At 40.7% G+C, this 25,190-nt stretch overlaps 2 protein-coding genes across 5 annotated transcripts in view; one reads left to right on the top strand and one right to left on the bottom strand.

Annotated features, from left to right (window-relative positions):
• Positions 1-14,967, top strand: part of tp53bp1 (tumor protein p53 binding protein, 1) — a 28,768-nt gene extending 13,801 nt beyond the window's left edge. For 3 of the 4 annotated variants that reach the window (XM_017711621.2, XM_017711620.2, XM_017711623.2), the window contains 17 exons: positions 4-120; positions 333-533; positions 1,064-1,130; positions 1,479-1,562; positions 3,344-3,662; positions 3,778-3,846; positions 4,627-4,776; positions 5,197-5,417; positions 6,138-6,281; positions 8,230-8,618; positions 9,072-9,263; positions 11,102-11,275; positions 11,875-12,063; positions 13,325-13,419; positions 13,527-13,723; positions 13,803-13,939; positions 14,656-14,967. In XM_017711621.2, coding sequence (XP_017567110.1) covers positions 4-120; positions 333-533; positions 1,064-1,130; positions 1,479-1,562; positions 3,344-3,662; positions 3,778-3,846; positions 4,627-4,776; positions 5,197-5,417; positions 6,138-6,281; positions 8,230-8,618; positions 9,072-9,263; positions 11,102-11,275; positions 11,875-12,063; positions 13,325-13,419; positions 13,527-13,723; positions 13,803-13,939; positions 14,656-14,840 — 2,930 coding nt within the window. In that variant the 3' untranslated portion in view covers positions 14,841-14,967. The remainder of the gene's footprint in view (positions 1-3; positions 121-332; positions 534-1,063; positions 1,131-1,478; positions 1,563-3,343; positions 3,663-3,777; positions 3,847-4,626; positions 4,777-5,196; positions 5,418-6,137; positions 6,282-8,229; positions 8,619-9,071; positions 9,264-11,101; positions 11,276-11,874; positions 12,064-13,324; positions 13,420-13,526; positions 13,724-13,802; positions 13,940-14,655) is intronic. The other variant, XM_017711622.2, reaches the window with a different exon arrangement.
• Positions 14,960-25,162, bottom strand: tubgcp4 (tubulin, gamma complex associated protein 4). Its single transcript, XM_017711624.2, has 18 exons — positions 24,948-25,162; positions 23,991-24,119; positions 23,762-23,884; positions 23,626-23,679; positions 23,007-23,063; positions 22,836-22,915; positions 21,467-21,668; positions 20,111-20,276; positions 18,568-18,692; positions 18,420-18,470; positions 18,233-18,338; positions 18,027-18,134; positions 17,318-17,462; positions 16,516-16,693; positions 16,291-16,425; positions 16,081-16,197; positions 15,281-15,420; positions 14,960-15,201 (listed from the first exon to the last, which is right to left on the bottom strand). Exons 1-18 carry the CDS (start codon positions 25,023-25,025, stop codon positions 15,189-15,191), a joined length of 2,007 nt encoding a protein of 668 aa, XP_017567113.1. The 5' UTR covers positions 25,026-25,162; the 3' UTR covers positions 14,960-15,188.
• Positions 25,163-25,190: the final 28 nt, after the last annotated feature.

Genomic DNA, 25,190 nt, shown 5'->3' with positions numbered 1-25,190 from the left:
CAGATATTCCGTTCCACTTCACGCTGCCCAGAGAGGGGGAGCTGATCGGGGCTGCAGTGAGCACGACTCCCCCGCACATTAGACAGCTGAAAAACACGCCACTCCACAGCACTCCTATCGGTGGGCGTGCTTGTTGTTGTGTAGCATTCTGATATCTGATTGCAAATGTTAGAAAGCCATTCAGAGGAGAAGGCATGCAATAAACCCATCACGCTTATACACATGCGCGCACACACACACACACACACACTCCCACTGTCGCTAACCTTGCTGTAGATTCCACGCTGATGTTATTTAAAATTTTTTTTTGTTTTTATTTTTGCATTTTGCAGAAATGAGTTCATTCCGGGAGCCGTCGGAGGGCGACGTTACCAGGGAGACGACGATGGCGGCCAGCGAGATCTCTGTGGAGGACAGCAGAGAAGGAGAGGAGCCAGCCGCTGAGGGGGGTGATGGGAAACTGAGTCTCAGGATGAAAGTGATTACCCCTGTGGAGGAGGGGAGCTCGGGATCTGACCGCTTCAGCCTACAGAGTAAGCTTGTTCTTTTCGGTGTGGCCCCCACTTGCTCTAGCTCTTGCTCTTTCTCACTGTCCTCCACCCCCCCCCCCCCCACCCCCTACTTCATTTTCAACTCTTTCTCTGTCTCTCTGCTTCATCCTTAGTGTGCTCTCTCTCTCTCTCTCTCTCTCTCTCTCTCTCTCTCTCTCTCTCTCTCTCTCTCTCTCTCTCTCTCTCTCTCTGTCTCTGTCTCTGTCTCTGTCTCTGTCTGTCTCTGTCTCTCTCTGTCTCTCTCTCTCTCTCTCTCTCTCTCTCTCTCTCTCTCTCTCTCTCTCTCTCTCTCTCTCTCTCTCTCTCTCTGTGTTTTCCTTCCATTCATGTAGCAACATTCACTCATAATTTCTGTAAGGATAATAAATACCAATGATTTTATTTTATTCAGAATAAATTGTTTTTATTTTACATTTATATCGGTTCAATTATTTTTATCCAGTACTGTACCCACAATGACTGATTTGCACCTTTCCCCATTTTTATGTGTGATTTTTGTAATGCTTTTCCAGAACCACCATTATCAGACGAGGAAGGCTCTGTCTCCAAGGCTACCACTGTTGCCAAGGCTGTAACCAGGTAACGTGGAATGGTTGCTATGCAAGAAAGCTCATTTGTGTGAGTGGGCCGAGTCCTTTTTCTCCGTTCTCGCAGCCGCTGATTCATCGCCGTTTAATGCTTTAGCACATTCTTGAAATAAAGACCAGCTCATTACTGCACAGTCAGTGGCATTATTGTCTTTCAGATTTAAAATGTAAATCAACAGACTGAAAAGAATGGGGGGTGTGGGGGTTATTAACTGCATATAGATTGTGAAGATTGAATTAACACTGGGAGTAGATGCAAATATGAAACTAATGTCAGTATATAGACAGTGCCATAGACGTGTATTTGAAGCTTTTTTTGTACTGTTTATCTATTCTGTAGTTCGTCCGTCTTTAGCCGAGTTCGAGAGGTTCACAGGCAGCTGCATGCAGAAGAGGAAAAGGAGTCCAGTGATCTGCCCATCAGGTGCTTCCCTTTTCCACAGAAATACTACTTTCAGTGCACCTCTTTCTTACAGCATGATTGGAGATGATGAACAGACATTGTAGACCTTTGATAGAATTTTTTAAATATTAAAGGGCCCATATGACACAATTTTCCTCGGAAGACCTGGAGCATTTGCATTGTGTTCTGTACCAAAAATGGCCACATTTAATTGTGTGATTATTTGCCAACTTTAGAATAAAAGTTTTTGTTCCTGTGCCTTTATGTATGTGATATGTGAAATGTATACACCGATCAGGCATAATAATGACTAGTCCATCTGTTTCTCTGATACTTTGTTAGCCCTCCTTTACCCTGTTCTTCAGTGGTTAGGACCCCCATGGACCCTCACAGAGCAGGTACTATTTGGGTGGTGGATCATTCTCAGCACTACAGTCAAACTGATGTGATGTTGTGTTGAGTGGCACTGCGTCCACTCACTGTCCGCTCTATTAGTCACTCCTACCTTGTCAGTCCACCTTGTAGATGTAAAGTCAGAAACTCATTCATCAGTGATCACAAGACGCTGTTGACTGTATATTTTGGTTGGTGGACTGTTCTTAGTTCAGCAGTGACACTGAGGTGTTTAAAAACTCCAGCAGCACTGCTGTGTCTGATCCACTCAGACCAGCGCAACACACACTAACACACCACTGCTTCATCAGTGTCACTGCAGTGCTAAGAATGGTCCACCACCCAAATTGTACCTGGTTTGTGAGGGTCCATGGAGGTCCTGAGCACTGAAGAACAGGGTAAAAGGGGGCTAACAAAGTATCAGAGAAACAGATGGACTACAGTCTGTAACTGTAGAACTACAAAGTGCAGCTGTACAGTAAGTGGAGCTGATAAAATGGGCATAGAGTGTAGAAACAAGGAGGTGGTCATGATGTTATGCCTGATCAGTCTATATATCTATATAAAGAGATGAAGTAGCTCTGTTGAGTTGTACTGTATCTGGACAGAATCACTCAACTTCACTGTGAATAAGGGGGGCTGAACATGCTGCTTTCCTCCAGTGTGCCTGACCTTGGGAGTTTTTTTTTTTGTGGAGGCTATAAATAAAGCTCCCTCAGTACAGAGTATTTTGGGAACGCATTAAGTGGGTTTGCTAGTGCCCCGTTTACTTGGGCAGAGTAGTAGTATGCCCTACTTCCGCCATCAAAGGTGCTCATCAGGAGGCTATTCTGGGCCAGAGCCAACGGAGGGAATGGGTGGAGGAGCCATGCTGCTTATTTCAGGTTGATAGCGGGCTTTTCTTCAAGACCCTCTCCTTTTTCAGGTTTTATCATTTCGATTGTAGTCACAAGGACAAGGGAGTAAGCGTTTGATAAATTTGATATTTTGCAGTCTGTTTTGTGCCCACCCCCCTTGTACAGTTATCAATTTACTGAATTTTATTGAGTATTTGTTGCAGACATAGATACAATCTATACTGATCAAAACAACCTTTTTAATTTTTATTTTTTATTTTATTATTTTTGACCCTAAAATAGGGTCAGTCATGAAACGGAATTCTTCATTAAGTGTCTGATGTGACCACTGTTTACCTGTAGGTACATATGACATTTCTAGGCAAAAATCCTGGATTTTTCATTTTTAATATTTATGTATCAATCTCCTGCAAAGAGATTTACTGGCAGTAAAACAAATGGTTGCCTTTTGTTTTTTTTTCTCAGTATATTTAATATATAATAATTCAAATGTGAGCTTTTATATATTTACATCTGGCGTTTGTCGATTGATCTTCCCTCCACATCCAAAAGATGTCAGAGCCAGACCGTCCACAGTCTCCCTAGCAGTGCCGGCTCTGGCCTTTCACTTGAGCGCCCTCTGGAGGCAGCACGTAGCAGTACAGCAGATGGACTCCCTGATGCTGCTCATCAGCCGTTGCAGCTCAACGGCACAGCTGCGGACTCGGAACCTCTAGCCACCCCTCTGGCTGAAGTGCAGCAGTCTGCAGGTAATGAGCAGGAGGCCCCCAGCACTTCTGGACAGGCACAGTACAGGACGCCTAAGAGACAGAAGGCTGTGTCTCAGCAAACCAGCTTTGACTTGGCCTCAACATCAAGCTCTCTCAGCAAAGTAAGATGTTTCAAGGCAAAATAAGGCTTTTTAAACCATATTAGGGAGGAATTAATGAAATTATTTATTTATTTGTTTGTTTATTTATGTATTTATTTATTTATTTATTTAAAAGCTCCAACGGAGAGCCGTGTCTCAGCAGACCAGCTTTGATGCTTCTGGACCACAGGGATTGTCAAGCAGGGTAAGTGAGGCATCAGGCATTGGGAATTCACTGAGTGATAACTAATGTGTCCTCTTTGCATTTGTGTTTGTTCTTTTCCTTAAGATATGGCAGAAAATAATAATTATTCAGTTTAATATTATTACGTTTAATTCACATCCCACAATTCAAGATGTCTGAAACAAGAAGAGAATTTAAAATCAGGACCCCTCCGCCCCTCCTGAAAGCATTGTATTGTTAAATTTTATATACGTTACAGCTGACGGTTAAATCTATATAATTGATTCAACCTATGTACTGTTACTTGATTAATCAACTAATTTTGATGTCTTCAAAATCATTTTGATGATCATTCAAAATATTGCCTATGTAGAAAACAGTGTATTTTAATGTTCAGCAAGGCTTTTTACTGTGTGTTAGTGCATTTGTCTTCAAAGGGTTTTTGCCATGGACGATCAAAATTTCCTCACTTTTAAATAAGAGTTTTATTTATGTAAACATTAAGTTCCAAAACTTAGTTCACTCTGCAGTGTGTGTGTATATATATATATATATAGTAACTAAGTTGCAAAAACAACCTATTTTGAATTAATGAATTTTGTGATGTCACAAAAACCAGCTCTTTTACATATCCATCTCTTCATCCTACAGCAGTTTAGCCCCACCCGTTCTTCTTTGAAATCATAAGGAGTGTGTTCTTGTCTTTTTGTTGCACAAGCCCATAGAAATGTTAGACCCCCTGCCCCCAGACTAGAGCATTACTGTTTTCTCTCATGCTCATTTTTTTTTTTTTTTTTTAAGGGGGAGTCAGTCACTCCGACCCGCTCCCAACTGGGGCCTTCTCACCGCAGACATGTCCGTACCATTCAGGAAGTCCGCACAACCGTTACCCGCATTATAACTGACGTGTACTATGAAGACGGCAAGGAGGTGGACCGAAAAGTTGTTGAGGTGAGGAACCTAAGAGTTGATTTAAGCTTTGAGAGCGTTAACAGAACTTGTAAAGAAACATTTTGATGGTTAAGATCTGTGTGAGAGAGTTTCTAGCATTGTATGGACGAAATGCTACTGTTGCTCTAATGTTGCCACATATTTCACTTTACAGTATTTATTTAAATGCTTGCTTGTTTTAGCCTGTTTTTATTTTAACCAAAATAATTAAATTTTATTGGATTACATGAAAACATGGATTCATCAAAATGCCAACCGAAGCTCTCGTACATTCTTTGATTCATGTATTTTTTCAGAAGCCTGGTCTGACTTCAGCATTGTAAACACTTGCTTGGGCTTTTGCGATTGCAGTGAAACAAAACAGTAGATTGAGCTGCCCTTCTCTTTATTCCTCTCTTCTTATAAACTTCTCTTTGCCAGGAGTCTGAGGAGCCAGTAGTGGACCGTTGTGTTGTGGACAGTGATATCTCCCCGTCTCGTACAGGAAGCTCCATGACCTCAGGAGATCTGGCAGATGTCAGCTCGCTCTCATCCAAGGCCCTGTCCCACCACAGCTCCAGTGGGACCAGCAGTACAGGACTGGGTCCCAGCAGGATGCCTGACTTTGTCATGCCTCCTAGCCGTGGAGCAAAGTCTGGCAGGTGAGTCCTCGTGGAAATATGGAATTATCTGAATTCTGCCTGACCTTTCACTAACACTAATTATTCACTGTATTTCCTATTCATGCTGTTTATTAAAATTTGAATACGTGCCTTAATTACCCAAATTAGTTGGCTTCTCCTTGAAGTTTTGCCTTGATCCATTTCTTAAGCTCTTCCAAAAGTACTATAGAGAAAGTACTAAATCTGGATTATTAAGGTGTCAAACTGAAATTGGACCAATAAGGAATGAGTGATGAGAATTTTTGAATAGTCGTGAAAGTTTAGAAAATAAGCTTCTCTGTGTGTTTGTGTATTTAACGTATGTTTCCATATGTAAAAAAAAAAAAAAAGCAGCAGATACAGAAAGTGGACAGCGTTAACACGGCTTAATCTAGAGTTTAGGTTTTAATTCTTTTTTCATTTTTAAACCAAGAATCTGAGCATACTTTTATTGAATGTCAAAGAGAATCAATGATAGCATTCCTGAAATGAACGGTCCACATCAGGGCATTCTTCCACCCATAAATACTTACCCTGAGCATGCATGCAACTGGCAGTGTCTCCGTCTGTGCACTTTCCTCTTCTACTCACACATTGCAGATTTACATAATAGACACATAAGAACAGCCAACATGGCTCCCCTCCTCTCTGCTGCTGCTGTACACTGGCTGGCTAAGGGCGTGTCTGCTGACCGCTCTCTGTCCGTTTGTGTGTCCTCAGCCCCAGGAGAGGGGGTAGACAGCAGCTGAGGGCCGGTGTGGCAGCGGGGTCAGAGCTCACGGTAGCATGGGGCTCTCCGGTTGCTGGCCCGTTGAGCCCCCGTGGTCACGCCCGGCGTGGACGGCCTCCCTCACGCAGTCCCAGGTGAGGGTGCTCTGCCTTCAGGGTCCTCACAGTCACCACAAACACCCAATTAACCGAGTACTTGCACACACACACCTCTGTTAACATCTTTTTCTTCTGCACCATAGAGACATTGTAGTAGTACACTCTATTACAAACTCTCACTAACCCTTCTTTCACCCTCCACTCTCTTTTAGTAGAATGTGTACTCTTGTCAAAAGTTTTGGGACACCTTGCCTTCTTTTGAAAAATTAATTTTCTCACTGTTGCTTCTTAATTCAGTGAAAATGCATTTGTTTAATATAGAACAAATATTTTATTCTTATGTAATATGTTTTGCAACACTGCTTCATGCCCATACATGATGAATTTTGAAATAACAAGGGGATGAAATGGGTGGAGTTTGGTGTTATTGCCAAGGCCAGTAGTTTTCCTCAAAATAAACCTGGTTGATTTTTGATGTCTTAAAGGAAAGTTTACGTAAAAACTTAAATGTACACAATTTTTCCCTTATCCGTGATGTGGTTAATCAGCCTGTTTGGTTTTCAAATTTTGTTTCTTTAGTTTAAGGCTGAAGTTATGAGGCTAACATTACTAACAATCATTAGAACTCAGTAGTCACCTAAATGTTTTATGTAAACATGTCCCCAAAACTTCTCTCAACCCAATTAAATGCTGCCATGCAGACTTGATGATCTGATTTGCATTTTCAAATCCAGAAACGGTATACTGGAAATAGAATATTGATTTCACATATTATATATCCACTATATTTCCAAAGGTATTCACTCACTCATCCAAATCACTGAATTCAGGTGTTCCAATCACTTCCATGGCCACGGGTGTATAAAGCCGAGCCCCTAGGCCTGCAGACTGTTCTACAGACATTAGTGAAAGAATGGGTCGCTCTCAGGAGCTCAGTAAATTCCAGCGTGGTACCGTGATTAGATGCCACCTGTGCAACAATATTCCACAGTCAACTGTCAGTGGTATTGTAACAAAGTTCAGATTAGCTTAAGAACAGCGTAGAGAGCTTCATGGAATGGGTTTCAATGGCTGAGCAGCTGCATCCAAGCCTTACATCACCAAGCGCAATGCAAAGCGTGGAATGCAGTGGTGTAAAGCGCCGCCACTGGACTCTAGAGCAGGAGTGACCAATCACGCTTCTCCGTCTGGCAGTCCGATGGACGAGTCTGGATTTGGCAGTTGCCAGGAGACGGTACTTGTCTGACTGCGTTTTGCCAAGTGTAAAGTTTTGATGGAGGGGGGATTATGGTGTGGGGTTGTTTTTCAGGAGTTGGGCTCGGCCCCTTAGTTTCAGTGAAAGGAACTCTTAATGCTTCAGCACCAAGAGATTTTGGACAATTTCATGTTCCCAACTTTGTGGGAAGGGTTTGTTCCCACCAGTGCACAAAGCAAGGTCCAAAAAAACATGGATGAGTGAGTTTGGTGTGGAAGAACTTGACTGGCCTGTACAGAGTCCTGACCTCAACCTGATAGAACACCTTTGGGATGAATTAGAGCGGAGACTGCGAGCCAGGCCTTCTCATCCAGTGTCAGTGTCACTCAAGTTCATATGCGTGCAAAGGCAGATCAGCAAATACTTTTGGCAGTATAGGGTGGAGTGAGAGAGGGTCTGTTTAAGATGTGGATGTGGTGTAGAGATAATCACGAATGCACTTTTGTTCATACTTTGTCCTAGACCACACTGACAACCTGACCAATAACCTGGTTGCAGCTTGAGTGGGTTGAGACATTTTGGGGATGTGCTCACCAAAAACATTTGAATGAGTTTTAATGCTTGTTAGCCTCATAGCTCCAGCTCTGAGCTTAAGAAACTGTCATAAAGAATCTGCACCTTTTTTCTCTAAACATTTTCGAGAGGCTTGGTGTCCCCAGACTTTTAAGAGTATAGTGCCATCTGACACCACCATCTCTCTCGCTGATGCCATCTGCTGGTTTCTCTCAGAGGTGGACGGTCAGGGCAGAGAGGTGGTGCCCATGTCCAGGCTGTGTCTTCTTCCGAGGAGGAACACTTCTCCCGTTTGAATGCTCGTGTCCCGGGCAGTCCAGTGGCCCGCAGCGCCACCAGCCGCTATGACTCCCTCAACACAACGTCCTCAGAGAACAGCGGTGGGGCCAGCAGCTTCGTGGGGCTGCGCGTGATGGCCAAGTGGTCATCCAACTCCTTCTTCTACTCTGGGACCATCACTCGGGACTTGGGCGAGAACCGCTTCCGGCTGCTGTTCGACGACAACCAGGAATGTGAGGTGCAGGGCAAGGACATCCTACTGTGTGACCCCATCCCCATGGAGACGGAGGTCACAGCACTGACAGAGGAGGAGTACTTCAATACAGGTAAAGAGCTGTGGGGTCTGTCTTTTGAGGGGGAAGAAAGAGAGAGTTGGCATCTGTTGCAGAAACTCTGCTTTGAATCAGAAGTCATTTAGCTATGGATAGGACACTTATTATAAAGACTGGCTTATCAATATTTGGGTGAACAAACATGGCAGTGCATTGTAGTAAAGTGATTTAAAGGTGACAATTCAGCTGTAACAATACTAAAAGATTGATAATTGCTATATTGTAGGCCAACAGAGGCGTATGGTAATATTTTGTGAGTTTTTCACACTATGTCATATGTCTGTATGTATTGGTGTCACCCACAGGCTTGAAAAAGGTGGTCCAGCTCGAAGTTTAGCTCTCAACTGCAAAATCAACATTATACTGATGGAGATTTGATAACCGTAGTAGATAATTCACTCGCATCCTTGGAAGACAATCGTCTGTGTGTCTGTGTTACTGTGGCAGGTCTAGTAAAGGGCCACAAGTTTCAAGGCTCAGAGTTGCTGTATTGTGTGGAGAAGGATGGCCAGAGTACGTGGTACAGCAGGACTGCTGTGATCCTCACCATGGAGCAAGGCAGCCGCCTGAGGGAGCAGTTTGGTCTTGGGCCATACGAACCATCCACGCCCCAGACCATGGCCTCTGATATCAGCCTTGGTGAGTGACCTGCGTTTTCTCTTTAAAAGGGTGAGTTGTTTAACTTGCCCATTTGATTAAACAAAAAACACTGTGTGTGTGTGTGTGTGTGTGATATGTGTATGTATGTATGTATGTATGTGTGTGTGTGTGTGTATATGTATATGTATATGTATATGTATGTATATGTGTGTGTGTGTGTATATGTGTATATGTGTATATGTGTGTGTGTGTGTGTGTGTGTGTGTGTGTGTGTGTGTGTGTGTGTATATATATATATATATATATATATATATATATATATATATATATATATATATATATATATATATATATATATATATAATCATTAATATAATAAATGGCTCTCTGCATTGGGATTGGCACTGGGATTGAACCCTGCTCTCCCATACGGGCATCGAACTTTAACTATTAAGCTAATTACAAAACACACATGATTTTGAGTTTACAGCTTAAAATCTACTCCTTCCTGAACTACAGCCTTGTGAACATGCATCAAACAAAAACCGCTGTTGTTTCAAGTGTGTGAGAAAGTAATGGCTTCAGCCACAGCAAACACATTTAGTTACTAAATAAACATATAAATAAAAATATGCTTTTGTTCCTGTATGCCTATATATAGAACAATTAAATATTTATTTATTTTAGAAACCCTTACTGAAAAAGCTGTTAAGGTAATGCTGACTTTTTCTCTTTTAGTGCCCAAAAATGTGCTTGCAGTTCTGATGTAAGGAGCTGTTAGTATTTCATTTCTTGATATTTTGCACAGTAGAAAATTGTGCTTTTGTAATTTTGTATTTGCATAAAGGAGAGGTTGGTTAGGTTTCTGGATACACATCCAAAAAGAAAGTGTGTACTTGCTTCATTTCCAGGCACAGGCTCGCTTTTACTACTAATTTCTCATTTCTCATTGTTCTCTTAATATCCGACAGCATTTCGAACGTCTCATTTTATGTCAGTGTCGTACAGCCCTAAGGAGGGCTATATAAACTCGCCATAATCATCACTTAATTACCTGATCGCAGTTATTTGAGATGAGCAGTTATTTCAGCTGGCTTTGGTTATTCATCACCACATGCAGACTGTGAAACGTTTGCGTTTTACGCACGTAAAAATATAAAAATGTGCTTTCACACAGAGAAGCAGTGGAATCGAAAACGAGAAGTTTTAACTAACTGCTACAACATGTTTATAGGATTGTGTGTTCGTTTTTTTGCTAAGTAGCTAAAAGTTTTTCACACTTGAGAAACCGGTACGCTTAGCCCGAGTCTGCACATGAGTCTGGGTGGGTGTCATTTTCTGTGCCTCACTATCGTTTCATGCAGGTCCAGCCCACTTGTAGCGAAGTAAATATTGCTAGGAACTAACTAGGCTTGTACTTTAATTGTTGCATAAAATGTGAGGAAAAGAAGATGATTAAATTGTTGCTGGCAGTTATTTATGTGACAGCTAATCATTGGCAGAAATGTTTAAATCATGACATGTAAGGCTGGACGTAAATAGTTGTATTGTGACTTATTTTCCTACAGCAATTCCTAAGCAAGTCAGTGTGATAATTAAAGATGGGCCTGCTTTGTTTAGACCAAAATCATTGACTTATTATATTGTATTACATCAACACCTTGATATCTGAAAGCACCCAGATGAACACTCACCTGGAAACGTGATTGATCAGAATGATTACAGTGCACATAAAATCTTTGTGATTGGTTTGAAGGCTCGCTTGCAGCCTTCTGCGAAATCAGTATTGTAAAGGCTGATATAGTGATGCCGATCAACAAACAGTATATTGTGCAGCCCAGAAGATTGTGTGCTAACAGAACATGCTCCGTCTTTAGATAACTTGGTGGAGGGAAAGCGGAGACGACGAGGGAACGGGACTGAGACAGGAACCCCAACCCGCAGCGCCACAAACAGCCCACGGACGCCGGGGAAAAGGAAACTTGCGAGCTCCACAGAGGACGAGAGGACCCCTGCGAAGAGAGGGCGCAGAGGGGGCGGGGCCAGAGCGGGTACGGGCACCATGCTCTGTATGGACAGAGATTAATGATGCACATCTTCAGCAGAACAGCCTGACCTTAAGGACGTCTTACAGTTTCTGCTATGCTTTTTTTGGAATAGCTATGATTTTACGTGCATATTATCTGTTTTATGACATACCTGCATTTTTAATAAGTATGAACTGATTGCTTTTAAATGTTTTATTCTGTTTTAAAGCAACATAATGACCCCCGACCCCGCTGTTAGTAGCATTGTGAAAGCCTGAGAGGAAGATTGTTGAGACAATTTTCTGTTTTAACAAACTTCTCATGTATTGTACATTTTTATAAATTTGTGATAAACCTTAAAAAAATCTGAATCAAGATCCTTTTCTTATAATGAGCTGCAGATCCCGTTCTCTTGTGGACATTGGTACGTTACTGATTTGTTTACTTTTTGGGAGCACTTGGTGAGGCAGATGGAGTTGGTGTCTGTCTCCTCACATGGTGGTGGTTGTTTTTATTCTGCATCCTCTGCTGTTTCTTTCTAGCTCTGAATATGGGATCTGGGTTTGTAGTGTTCTGAAAGGTAGGTAGGATGTTCCTCATTCCTTTGTCATTCGCGTGTTTAGGCTTGCGAATGGCGATGTGTAATACGTCTGGGAGTGGTGCTGAGCTGCCTTCTGACCCAAATGACCTGCTGGTGACCCATGGCCCTCTTCCAGAGAGTGCAGATCTCTTTATGGGGTTCGTTTTCATGCTGACTGCGTCCTCAGAGAACGACAGGGAGTCCAACCAGACGACCAGTGATGGAGAGGAAGGTGAGAGTGAGAGGAGGAAGGCTTTCCAACAACTTCTAATGACCAGTTTTTTTTTTTTTGTTTTTTTTTATTGCTTTTTTTTACAGGTCTTACAACACATACAAAGAAAGAGAAAAAAAAAACATTAAAAATTACAACAATTACAAAGTACAGCTTTATAATCGTGAATCAATATGCAAATAAAATAATATGAAAGGAAAATAGAGAAATGAAAACAGTGAAACATAAATGTAAAATAAATAATTAAAGGGAGGGGGGGGGGGTGGCTTGGGACTATTACATGTTCAAGAGGGGGGAGTACCAAAGTCCTCCGCAGGAAGCTGCGGGAGGGACCTGAAAAAGGAGATGAAAGGTGACCAGCACCTATAAAAGTTGTCCACTGAACCCCTCAAACTAAACTTGATCTTCTCGAGGCGCAAAAAGAAAACAACATCTTTTAGCCAGAGGGAGACCACAGTTTTAAAAAATAAAGGTGGAGTGATGAACGTAGAAGAACTTGTGGTTCCCTGAAGAACTTTATAGTGGATGGATCATTTATCTAGATTAGACGGGAGTTTGAAGCTTTTTAAAGAGTCGTCCAAATAATTTTACAGGTTTCTGCGATTACTAAAGTCTAAAGTTGGTTTTAAAATGGAATTTCAAATTTTCAAACATTTAAAAATTAAGCTGTAAGGCCATGCATTACAGTGACTTTATCACAAGTAAGGGTAAGGGTATTTATTAGGCACAGTATGAAGCAGAGTGCCTAAAACCTCAGTGGCTTAATGGTTTTTTAAAAATGTTTGAAAACATTGAATTACTGCATAATTTTGCAGTAAACAACTTCATTAGCTAATAATAATATATGTATATAGAAATAAACAGGATACAATTCAGGAAACAAGTGTAATAAAATTCTTTACAAACCAACTGAAACAAGACATTCTGGTTATTGATACTAAAAGAAGCTGAACCTGGTACGGCAACAGTTTTAAGGCTAATACTTTTTTGGTGGAAGAAATTGCAGGCATTTTAAGATTTGCTGCCATGTACAGGAACTGTTGAATAATAACAGTTTTACAGTAGTTATGGAAGGATTTTAAGGTTAAGATTTAAGGATTTTTTTCCATCCATCCATCCGTCAATCTAACTAATGTATGCAAGATGTTTGAGAAAAATAAGTCCTATTTGATTTTCTATCTGTTTGAATGAAATGGGCTTAAATGCAGATTATATTGGAGTTCATGAGCGTCGTAAAATGTGTTTCCTCTTTTGTCATTAGAATATGTGCCGACAGCCCCGTATAATAAACGCTACACTGAGAGACAGCTGGAGGCTGGGGGAGGAATGATCCTCCCTGAGTTTAATGAAGAGCAGGTAGGACTTGGTTTGGAAACTGTAATTTAAGTTTTTAAATGACCACTTCCTTAAAAACATTTCTGCAGCATTTGAAGTCTCTTCTAAATGCTTTTTTCTCCCTTCAGTGTAAAGCAGCCTATCAGAGTCTGCTGATAGCAGACCAACATTGCCGCACCAGGACGTACCTGTTGTGCGTAGCAGGTGGAATTCCCTGTGTCTCTCAGGTCTGGGTGAGGGACTGCTGCCAGGAAAAGAAGCTCATGAATTACAGGAACTACCTACTACCTGCTGGCGTGGGGCCGGAGAAACGAATCGTAGAATGGTAAAGGATCGATAATGTGGTTAACGCTTCAGATTTTCAGTTGAAGCATCCACTTGTACATTTTCTTTGTTGTGCACAGGCATTCACGCTGCAGTCCTTTCAAAGCTTTGAAGGTCCTGCTGATTTCAGAAGATCGTGTAGATTTATGGACATCTATGCTTACCATGTGTGGAGCAACGAAGGTCCATCAACATAAAACAAATGGCAACAGCGCTGGTAGGTAGTGTTTTGTTGTTTTAAAGGGCCCACGTCATAGAAACCTCACAGTCTGTTGTTATATGTAAACGGTTGGTTTGTAAGTTGTACCGGTCACCACACTTAAGCTGGAAAACAGCCTGCTTTGAAGTCATGTGATGTCACAAAAAACTTATTTACAGATGCCTGAGTAAACAACCTAAAGAAGGTTACTGATTCATGCCAAAGACAGAGCACTTCTACTTTAATTGCTTACCAAATGGTTGCCCTGTATTGTGTGTCAATCAGAACAGAGCTCATTTGCAGATATTAAAGAAATAAACAGCCTTTTCATTTTAAGGGATACAGAGAGTTTGGAATATATTAATTATGGCTGTTTAGAGCAGTTACAAATTTCAAGTGGACCCCAGAGCGGAAAGATAATGCACAAGAAAAAGTAGGAAATGGGCCCTTTAATGAACACGTAGTTCAGTTTTGTTCCAGGATTTTAATTAATATTTTTATTTCTAGCCTGTGTCAAACAGTAGCACATGGCCAATTAGTGTTCTTTATGTAACAGAAGGGCATTTTTTATTTATTGCATTTATCACTAATTTTTACATGGTCCTTTTCCCTTGATATTTACATCCTGTCCAAACTATAATGAGCATTTTTCTCAAGGAGTCATGAGAGATTTCAGCCCAGAAACTGCATCTGTGTTTTCAGTTCTCAGTGTCCAACTTTGTGTTTGTTGGCAGATGTTCCAGCTGAGAAGTTTGATGTGGTGGTGTCAGCACACCCGTGTCCTCCCGAGGTGCTGAAGTCTGCCACGACTGCTGAGACTCCAGTGGTGTCCCTGGAGTGGCTGATTCAGAGCGCGATCTGTGGAGAACATCTGGCCTATGACAGTCAGCCCGAGTACCGTCACGACTGCGCTCCTTAAGCGGCGCCACTTTGGCCCAGCTCCTCTCTTTTAAACGTCCTTGTCTGTTTTAGTGCATGCCTGCCTTTTACTGTATATAGTTTTAAGCTCTGTTTTTATGAAGTAATAAAAACTGTGTGTTTCTTTTTCTGGTTAACTTTATTTCACAATTCAGGGAGGAACACATGCAGCAAACCAGTATTTACATCAGTATTATACAACAGAGAAATGCCATTAACATTAAGACAAGTCATATTTACAACACAAAGTAGATGACCTCTGCCTTATTATATATTTGGCCTCCTCATATTACACTTTGTTCACCTGTGTCTGTCAAGTACACTTGGGTTGACTCCACCAGGTTCAGTCTTAGAGCCCAAAACTGCAAGGGAAAAAAGGAAATGGGAGTTTGTTGTCTGCAGTTTTCATTTACAAACAAACTTTAGCTTTACCACACCTACCTTCCCAGAGTGCCTCCAGACTGTGTGTAGTATTTGTTGTAGTCTAGTCGCAGGAGCAGTTGAGCCAGATCAGAATTAATTTGGTGGTTACGCACACTGGACAGGATCTTGAACAGCAGGAACGACTGACGGCTAAACCCCTGTGAATTTAAGAGACGTTGGCATTTTACACTGATGTAAATGACATGGCTTCGTCTAACTGCTTTCAGAAATAACTTCTCAGTATTTTAAATGACCATTTCATAGTAAAGTTCATCAGGTTTTCAGTCCTACTGTAATTATGATTCCTTATGAAACCATTCAAAGCATCAAGAAATCTCAAGTTCGTGAAATTTGATTCACTTTGGTACAATTTGTTTTCACACATTTAGATTTTCTACATGAAAACAAATTCACATCCAGAAATGGGCTGCAAAGTAAATAAACATAATAGTACAGTTCACATTTTATATTCATATGTAACTTTTTTCCCCATAGTTTTATTTTTCCCCAGTATATTAAACTCAGCAAATAAATAGAAATTGTGCACAAAAATGTGGAGGAAAAGCAGCACATGCAAGTGTGAGGATGTGTTACTTATTTTTACGTAGAAAACTCAAAATGCCATTGGACCGGGAGATCAATACAGTTACATATAGATTAAATATACTGAATACAAATGCACCAAACTTGAGCCCTTTTTTCAAGAAGTTCTACACTTTCACACAAATCATATGCTGTACTGAATAGTTCTAGACTAATTCAATGCAGTAATGCATTTTTATGTCCAAAAAACAGTACTAGTGGCTCGATCAGCTAACCTTGACCATAATGTCCAGCTGAGCTGCTCCTCTCTCATCCAGCGGCCCCAGATTCTGACTCACTAGCGAACAAAAGTTGTGACAGAGATCCAGGATCTCATTCAAACAGTGAAATACCTGTGAGAAAAAGTACGTTTTTAAAATTAAAATGAATTTTCTTCACAACATATGGACGGTGGTCAACATTAATATCTGCAGAAGGGCACATACTGGCTTGAGCAGGATGAAGGACTGGGCTAGGAGATTACTGAGGAAATGGTCGTGAGCCAGCCGAATGCTCTCAAAGTCTCGGGTAGAGTTGATCTGCTGCAAGAGCTGTGAAAACTGGGACTCCAGCACGTCCACCTGATTGGGAATTAAATGAACAAATAAAACCCAACAAATAAAAGCCTTACGTTTTTTGGAAATGTAACTGCGCTGTCTGTAGGGTAATACCTGTAGGTAATACTGCAGGTTATCTACCAGGAAGGCCATGTGGTTGCGCAGTCTCCATTTGACTGCATCAGTCTGGTTTGACTTCAAGTGCTTCCGCTGCATTTGCAGAGCCCAGCAGTGCTGAAGCTCAGACTGGACCCGACGCACACTGAGCAGGTAACGAAACACTACGTTGTACCTGGAGTAACAGAAATGCACAAACAAAACCGAATGAACCATTAAAGACGGATAGATAATTTTATTGCTACACATTTGTTATAACTAAGGGTCTGTTCTCACAGAATATTGTAATCATTCACCCACTCCCGCCCGCAACCACAGCGATTTGTCCCGCTCCCGCCCGCAACCACAGCGATTTGTCCTGCTCCCGCCCGCTACCACAGCGATTTGTCCCGCTCCCGCCCGCACAGTCCCGCACACAATCAACATTCTCAAATAGATTCTATTTTGCAGAAATAACATGGCAGACACGATCATCAGGCTCATTGTGAGTAACTTCACCAAATGCCAGTTATTCCCAGTAAACACAAAGCAGGAATTAAACCACAGAGTGGTTATTTTTGGTGTTTTGTTGGGCAGCTGTGGCCATGGAGCGAAGACTCCATGTCTCTCTAATGCCTGATTCACACATGCTGCCTTAGTGTAGTGTAAGTGAAGCAGCAGTGCGAGCTGCGCTGCAAGTTAATGTGTCAAGTTCTACTGCAGACGTCTAGTTGTAACTGCTGTTTGGGCACAAAAGAATGCAATACAGCAGACCTCATATATAAACACGTACAAGATACTGTATTCAAGCTTGTCTTACTTTTCTAGCACAGCAGGAGTGAAGAGAATGTGCAGTGGCCACTGCACCTTGTAGGCCAATCCTAGTGCTGCCCAGCCCGTGGACGGGGCCTCTCGAGGAGAAGACTCCTGAGGAGGCGTGGTGCCCTCTCTATTCCCAGAAGCCTCTATAAACACAGGTATGTGGTCATTGCAGTGACTGGTAGAAAAAGAATCGTTTTGTAGTTTCTCCATAGCGACAAACAGCCGCAGTATTCGTTTTCTCCATTCATTACTCCTGTGATGGTACGACTAGCTTCCGTTTTTTCTGCTTGAATATTTGACATGGAATTGCGATGACAGCCAGTTTAGCATAAGAACCAGGGATTGTAAAAGCATGGCTTTCTATTTCCATCCGAATATGAAGGAGGAAATTAAAGGGTAAGCTGTCTTTTATTATGACTCATTAATCTTCATAATAACATCAGCATTCACAAAAACGAGACAGGCCTTCCTTCCAATTATGTAAGAGACGGAGCTGGGAATATTAAAGCGAATTCTGACTGTGACCAGTAAGTGGCACTATGTGCATTTCATGTAATATCTACAGAGAAAAACATATCGGATGTGATTTATTTTCATTCAGTGTGGTTTGTGCAAACTGGGGTTATGAATATGAGCTTCTCCTAAATATTTACAGTGAACATGGGAAGGAGTTAAATCAGCACAAAAAGGAATTTGGTGGCTTATACCTTTGGTGTCTTTGCCTTGATAGTCAATGGTGAGATGTAAGAGAGGCAATAGGTTGTCATCATCAAGGAGAACCTTATGAGCAGCTTGCTGAAAGGCCACATTGACATCTGCAAAAAAAAAAAGTGTCAAAAGTTGATTGATTATTAATTGTTTATTTTTTGCATAATAAGTTTTTGCTTTAAATATAACAGAAACCGATTAATACCATGTTCTGTCACAGCTGACGGTGGAGTTTTAAGCATATGCTGAGCAAGGTCAATGAAGGCTTGGTACAGTTCACCACGACCCAACAAATAAAAATCCTTGATGATCTATTAACATAAAAAAACTCTTATTAAATAATACTTCTAGTTTTTTTTTAAACCACACTTACAATAAATCTACTTGTTTACCTTCAGTTGTCCTAAAAGGTCAGATTCCTCAACCATCAAAGTCCAGAGATGCTATAAGTGGAAAAGAAAAGTCCATGAGGGTAAAAATCTAGTAATGTGAGCATTTAAAAACACAGCACCTAAAAACACAATGTGCCTCATAGCCAACCTCAGCAACTGTGCTTCGTATGCCATCTATTACATTCTCAAAGTCCACCAGGCTGAAAAGGGGCTGTTGTTTGAGTCTGTGGAGCTCTGCAGCAAACATGTCCTCTTGGTGTTTCAGTATGGAGCCTGTAACAGGCACATAGCAACAGATATTAAAGATGGTCACAGTCAGGTTTTCAGTTCACAGTCTAATAGAGCTGAACGATTTAGGGAAAATAAGTAATTGTGTTTTTTATGATGAATATGGCGATTGCAATTCAACTGCGATCATGTTCTATAAATTAATTTACAGGCCTTTTATTTTGCCAAGAGACCAGCACATCCATTTTTGGACTTTTGGAAGCTGAAACTGTGTTCTAGACTGCCAGTTCACAAGCTTGATGGTACTATGTTGAAATTCCCCACTTAAAACTCATTAACATAAGGTTGAAAAATGTAAGACATAATTAAAATCGACATGTTGTATAATAATAATAATAATAATAATAATAATAATAATAATAATATATATATACACACACACACACACACACACACACACACACACATATATATATATATATATATATATATATATATATATATATGTATAGCAGCCCAGGTGAAATGACATGTTTTATTGTTTTTTTATTGAAAATAATGCATCTTCTACAGCAAAGTTTTTGATTAATATTAGCTCATTTCACAACGTGCTACACTACAGTCCCCAGCATGCACTGGAATGCAATGTGCTCCGTCTCTTCTACCCCAGCAACAGTCTATGAGAGATAAGATAAGATAGTCCTTTATTAGTCCCACAAGGAGGACGTTCTCAGAGTTACAGCAGCAAAGGGACAGCAACGAAAAAAAAAAAGTAAGACGAGAATTAACAAGCAAGTAATTAACTTTAAGGACTTAACAAGGTTTTTTTTTTGTTTACAGTTTGTTACTTCTTACTATATAGACAATATATATTAAAACTAAACATAAAATAATAAGATAAAAAATATAAACTCTATCTGTCACAAAGAATAACAAAATAAAGAACTATAAATAAATTTTAAAAATCTAAGATATTTACAATGAAAGGATATTTTGCCTGAAATTCTGCACTAATATTTTGCACAAGGTATTTTTTATATTACACATGGGCTGGTGAGGAGTTAACAATATAAACGATTATTACAGATCGGTTAGACCTAAATTCTACACAATTCTACACAATTCAGATCACCAAATGCAGTTCAGCCTCAGTTTAACCAGTATAAACACTTAACATCAGCTCAGAAATTGAGCCTTAAGTCTTATTGAACTTGCAGCAAAGAAAGGATGCCAGGTGTCCAGTTCAAGCGAATAGGTAGATTTAAAAGACAGAGCACCTGGTGACTTAAGTTTTTAATATTTCGATGCAAATAAACAGAATCTGTGCATTAAAACTGGCAGAACATGCCATATTTAAGTGTGTTCTCTGTAGAGGGTGTGTTAAAAGACTTTCACTTAAATCAACTGACCAGGGACGATCAAACTTTACATATGACTGTAGTTCCTCCAATCTGCACTCTTACCAGCTCTGGATGGACTCTGGTTGTGGTTCTCAAACATCTGAACTGATTCCCCAACAAAGAGGATTTTTTCAGCCACTCGGACAGGAATGTATGATGGAAGCATCTCAACACGCAAGGAGAACTGCTGGAGTGTAGGAGCCAGCATGTTCTCCTCCTCAATAAGTCTCTGCAAGGAGAAAAAACAAACATTTTAAATAAAAATGAGGCACAAGAAATGATAGCTTTGTTTATACTGTAAAAAGCTTATAGTCAATATCTACTATTTCTCATAAGACTGTTGTAAGAATGTGGCATGATTCTTTAACTTATTTGTAAACCTTTTTTAAAATAAAGAAGTAAATAAATCAGTGAAATTACAGCACAAACACAAACCGATGTATTTATGAAGAACAAGACTCAAACTGATGAACGTGACATATTCTATTAATGACGTGTGCTGCTTGGGCTGCAGGTGTGCTTCTATTTCCCAACGTCTTGGCATACATTTCAGTAAATCATCTTTCAGGAGCAGGGATTTTTAAGAGGTCATGGGCTTTAAATGTACAAAATAATCTCGGTAGGAGACTCAGCATTCAAAACTAATGTTGAACTGCCCTGGAGCCATGAGACGATCTGTCTCTTCAATGTGACCCGTGCATGAGGTTGAAATAACCTCTAGTTTCTCCAGAACAAAGACAGGGGGACAGGGCATTTAAGGTCATTTACTCGCCAACAATGAGCACAGATCCAGCCAAGACTGATGAATTAAACTTAAGCTGTAGCCTGAGGAAGATGTTCTGGGTTCAAACTACACCAAGCGAGCTTTCACATTTCAAGAATGATGTTATGGAAACGCCTTCATGTCCAGGACAAATGTTCTCATGAGAAACCAAGTAGAGCAAGAAATTAAAGGGCCAGATGCAACATGTTCCTTAAACCTTTTGACATTTGTGTGGTTTTATAACCAAAAGAAGCCACACTTCATTTTGACATGACCATTCTCTCTTCATGCCCTAGAATTAAACAGGCTGCTTTAATTACTGGGCCTTTAGGACAGATATATGTACATGAGCTCTGCTCTGATTGGCTGCCCTGTATCGCGCCTTGTTCAAAGAACAGCCTGAGCTGAAGCACTTCTTACAACTTCAACGTAAAGGGATGAGGCTAAACTACTCTAGGCTGAAAAGGTGGATGTATGTAAATGTGTTGGTTTTTGTGACATCACAAAAACAACTCAAAACAGGCTGTTTTTGCAGCTAAATTTCCATATACTTATGGAAGAGACTATATTGACTAGGTAAATTTTGGAACTATGTTTATCTAGTAGATCAGACAGTTAAAAAAAAGGTTTACCCTTTAAAGAGGTTTCCTCCTTACCAGGTCTTGCAGCTCTCTGAGTTGTTTCCCACTCAGGCCTCCGATGCCCAGGTCCTCGTCCTCTTCCTCCTGCGCTGCTGCAGCTCCTCCTGCGCTGGGGCCCTGCTTCACAAAGAACTCTTCACTCTGGTCCAGCAGAAGCCCATGAAGCATCCATGCAGCCAGTTGCTTATACATCACACCATGGCACACAGCAAGAATCCTGCTCAAGCAAAACGAACCACGATAAGTTTACATCGTCACTGCTGAATGTAAAAAAAAATGACACTGGCCACTTTATTAGAAACCCCTTGCAGAATTTGTGTTGGCTATCCTCTAGCCCAGCGGTCTTCAAATCTGGGCCTTGAATCCAATCTCTGCTCTGGCCCCTCATCAGTGGTCAGTTTCTGACCATGGAGCCGCTCTTAGCTGGTTATTTTGATCCACTATCCACATAGTATCTGGACAACAGCAGTCCTATAAGGAGTTATTCAAGGGTTCTTTAGTAAAGACAATAGTTCTATACAGAACCATGAATACACAAACAACATTTTGCAGGATTAAAGTGTTCTTCAGATTGTTGGAGTTGGTGCTGCTGATGGTTTTAAATAGAGCCGTTTTAAAAAAAGGGTTCTTCTTGTGTTATGATCTCAAGCCTGTAACAACAGACCCTTTTTGGTGCTACACAGAACTCTTCTCAGAAAGGTTCTATATAGAACTCACATATACAGCACCTTCTCCAACAATCTGAAGAACGCTTTAATCATGCAAAAGGTTCTTTGCGTGTTCATGGTTCTATATAGAACCATTTTCTTTGCTAAGAAATGCTTGAAGAGCCGTCTTTTTTAAGTATGTACAGTCTGTAATACACACCTATAAAGAAGTGGACCTTTAAGGTAGCTGGAGCTCATAAAGTGGCCACTAACGAAGCACAAGTTACTGAAGGACGATGAGTATTTTATCAACAGTACAGCTAAAATCTAAGGCTTGGACCACTTACAGATTTATTAATAATGATGACTGTTAATGGTCGCTAACATGAAAGTCATGAATTCGACAGATGAAATCGAAAGAGAAAAAAAATCTTTTGCACTCTGATCCATGAGCTGAAACTCCAGTTCAGGTTTTATTTACACATTTTTTTCCATTTACATAAATAGCAGCGAGTTGCCCTGTGAGCCAAAGTGCATGTAGTTTTCATCACGTAGATTTTTGCTCAGCCGTCATCAGGTCTTCACGTTGAGTCAATTTTTAGAAATAAGAACAGAAGATGCCATTTTTAATGCACCTTTTGAACCTTCACAGCCAATGTGTCTATATTCGCATTACTGATAAATAACTGTATGCAGTATATAGCATGATGCTTAATCTGTATCAAATCGGAGCTCACTTTTCTAAGGCCATCCGGACAGGGGGCAGGCCTCCACAGCTGTGCTTGTAAACAGTCTCCAGGATCTGGCAGCCATGAATCTGATCAGGACGAGAAATGTTCTTTCAATTCAAACTTACAAATCACTACGGCAGAGGTAATCACTTTCTAATCCACCACCAAGTCACTAACCTTTTGAGATTTGATGGTCTCCACGACAACCATCACAGATGGGAAGAGCAACTGAAACTGATCAGCAGGAGGGACAATGAGACAGACAGTCACTCATCAGATCTGCACAGCTGTTTGTAGTTTGTAGGTTTAGAATCACATTCAGTAACTTATTCAATGTGGATTAAAGTGTTCTAAACTAGACACCAAAATATAAGTAAATAATAACCTTTATTTATTTTTAGTCATGCTGTAGCAAAATTACTATGAATACTACTTGATTTGTGAAATTTGACCATCTCTTTTAAAAATATGATGCATTTTGGATATTAATTTTGTATAAATTCATCCTCAAAGCTCCAGACCTGTGAGTTATTATTAAATCTTCTACAGCTCCATTCGTCATTGTAATTTCTTCGTTTTTTTACAGCTCCCTATTAATTGTAATAAAACTTACAAAATATTAGCATCATATTAGAATACTTTTCTGCATGCATTTGTATATGCAACTCAAAACAGTGATTCCTTTGATGGCTTTGAATGGTGATTCCATAATGTAATGCATAACAAATGAAAGCATAACATAACATAACATAACATAATAAATCTGAGCAATTACATCAGACTGAACTCTCATTACCTGTTCCAGCATGTAGTTTACATGTGAAATGGAGAGATGTGGATCGCCGAGAAACTGCAAAAAGAAATTTTTACAGAGGCTGAGCATCAGTCCTAAACATGACACTGGTATTAAAGATGAACCACTGATGTCAAACCTCTTGCTCAAGGTCCAGTAAAGCTTGTCTATAAGGCTGCAACATGGAATGCAGGCCGGTGCAGAAAGCCCGCAGGTATATCCCATGAAGTCCAGTTTGGCTCGGCTGGTTCGAGTAGTGCTCCTGAGTGACCAAATAGAGTATTACAGATTAAGAACAGTGTGGGGGGGGGCACTTAAAATCCTGACACGTCCAGGTTGAGTAGTTTTTAGAATAATATTACTCGTACCTGTTGATGGACGTGGCCCGTGTGCTGCTCTATGAACTCGGTGAAACGCATATAGTCCGTGCCCATTTTACACAGGCGGTTCAGGACGCTGGTTTCACTTGGATGGAGAAACGGCAGGTCCTGGGACACCTGCAAAAAACACTCAAGCTGAGTCCCACATGGCTTCCCACCTTCAGTTCTGTAGCCTATCTGTAGTGCGGACGTCAGACCAGCTCCAAGACGTCTGATTCAGTCGTAAAAGGGTTTCAGGTATGACGTTTAGGAATGCATACTGACCGCGGAAACACACTGACATCTACAGATAACTGCTTTAAACGTGACCAACACTGGACAGAAATTTAGATTTGACTAACACTAATTTCACCATAGCCCTATCTAGATTAATCAGTAAGTGAGGATGAATGAATGAAAGAACAAGACTGATTTCAAACCAATATCTGATGACGGCTTTATTGCACTTTGGATAAGAAAATGTTTAAACATGCAATTCTACGTGACTGTACTAAAATGCCTCTCTTTAAGTTCTTTTAACTGCTATGAAGGTATATATAGCTGCTAATCCAGAAAGTTGCAGTCACAATTTCTAGATTGTGTAAATCAGTCAGAAGAAAAATCTCACATACTGATGTCAGTCCATAAATCCCAAATCAGTGCATGCCTATTGAGGGAATACTGATATTAGCTGATGGCATCTGCTTGCAGGAAAAAAACACAAGACACTGTGCAGTACATGAACCACAGGAGTGGAGATGGAAATCACAAGTTTAAGGCACTGTTTCACGCCGTATGCAGAACACCAGCTGGAGAAGAAGCTGCACGCTGTGCCAAAACCTCACGTTAATGTTCACGCGTGGCCAAACGCATTAGTGCATCTTTATCTAATGTAAAGTGCCTACAGTGGGCGTCACACCAGCTAGGATAACGTTAGAGAACACGCACAGAATAATAATGAAATACCTGCAACCCATTCCGTTTATTCCACGTGAATATGGTTCCAGGATAACCACTTAAAGCAAGCAGCAACTCGTGGATCATCGCTGCAGATGATGATTCAAAATATCAGAGCTAATAAAACACAACAACATCCATGAAAACTCTGAGCTACCACCAAGCTACACCAGCTAACGTCAACACCGCCAAAAGCGCCGCCACGCAAGGAAACGGGGTCCTTCGGTTCAACGCAGGGAAATGTAGTCTTTC

Source organism: Pygocentrus nattereri, chromosome 25, assembly GCF_015220715.1.
Source record: "Pygocentrus nattereri isolate fPygNat1 chromosome 25, fPygNat1.pri, whole genome shotgun sequence".
Classification (NCBI taxonomy): Eukaryota; Metazoa; Chordata; class Actinopteri; order Characiformes; family Serrasalmidae; genus Pygocentrus; species Pygocentrus nattereri.
The sequence above is the reverse complement of the archived record's forward strand: the minus strand, read 5'-3'. Positions and strand labels throughout refer to the sequence as shown.

What these genes read in the sequence shown, in the direction of transcription:
- tubgcp4 (XM_017711624.2), bottom strand. Translation starts at nt 25,025, where the DNA reads ATGATCCACGAGTTGCTGCTTGCTTTAAGTGGTTATCCTGGAACCATA. An exon ending in TACGAAGCACAGTTGCTGAG is followed by an intron (nt 18,471 to 18,567) that starts GTTGGCTATGAG and finishes TTCCACTTATAG; the next exon opens with CATCTCTGGACTTTGATGGT. An exon ending in CCTTCATCCTGCTCAAGCCA is followed by an intron (nt 16,198 to 16,290) that starts GTATGTGCCCTT and finishes TTTTTCTCACAG; the next exon opens with GTATTTCACTGTTTGAATGA.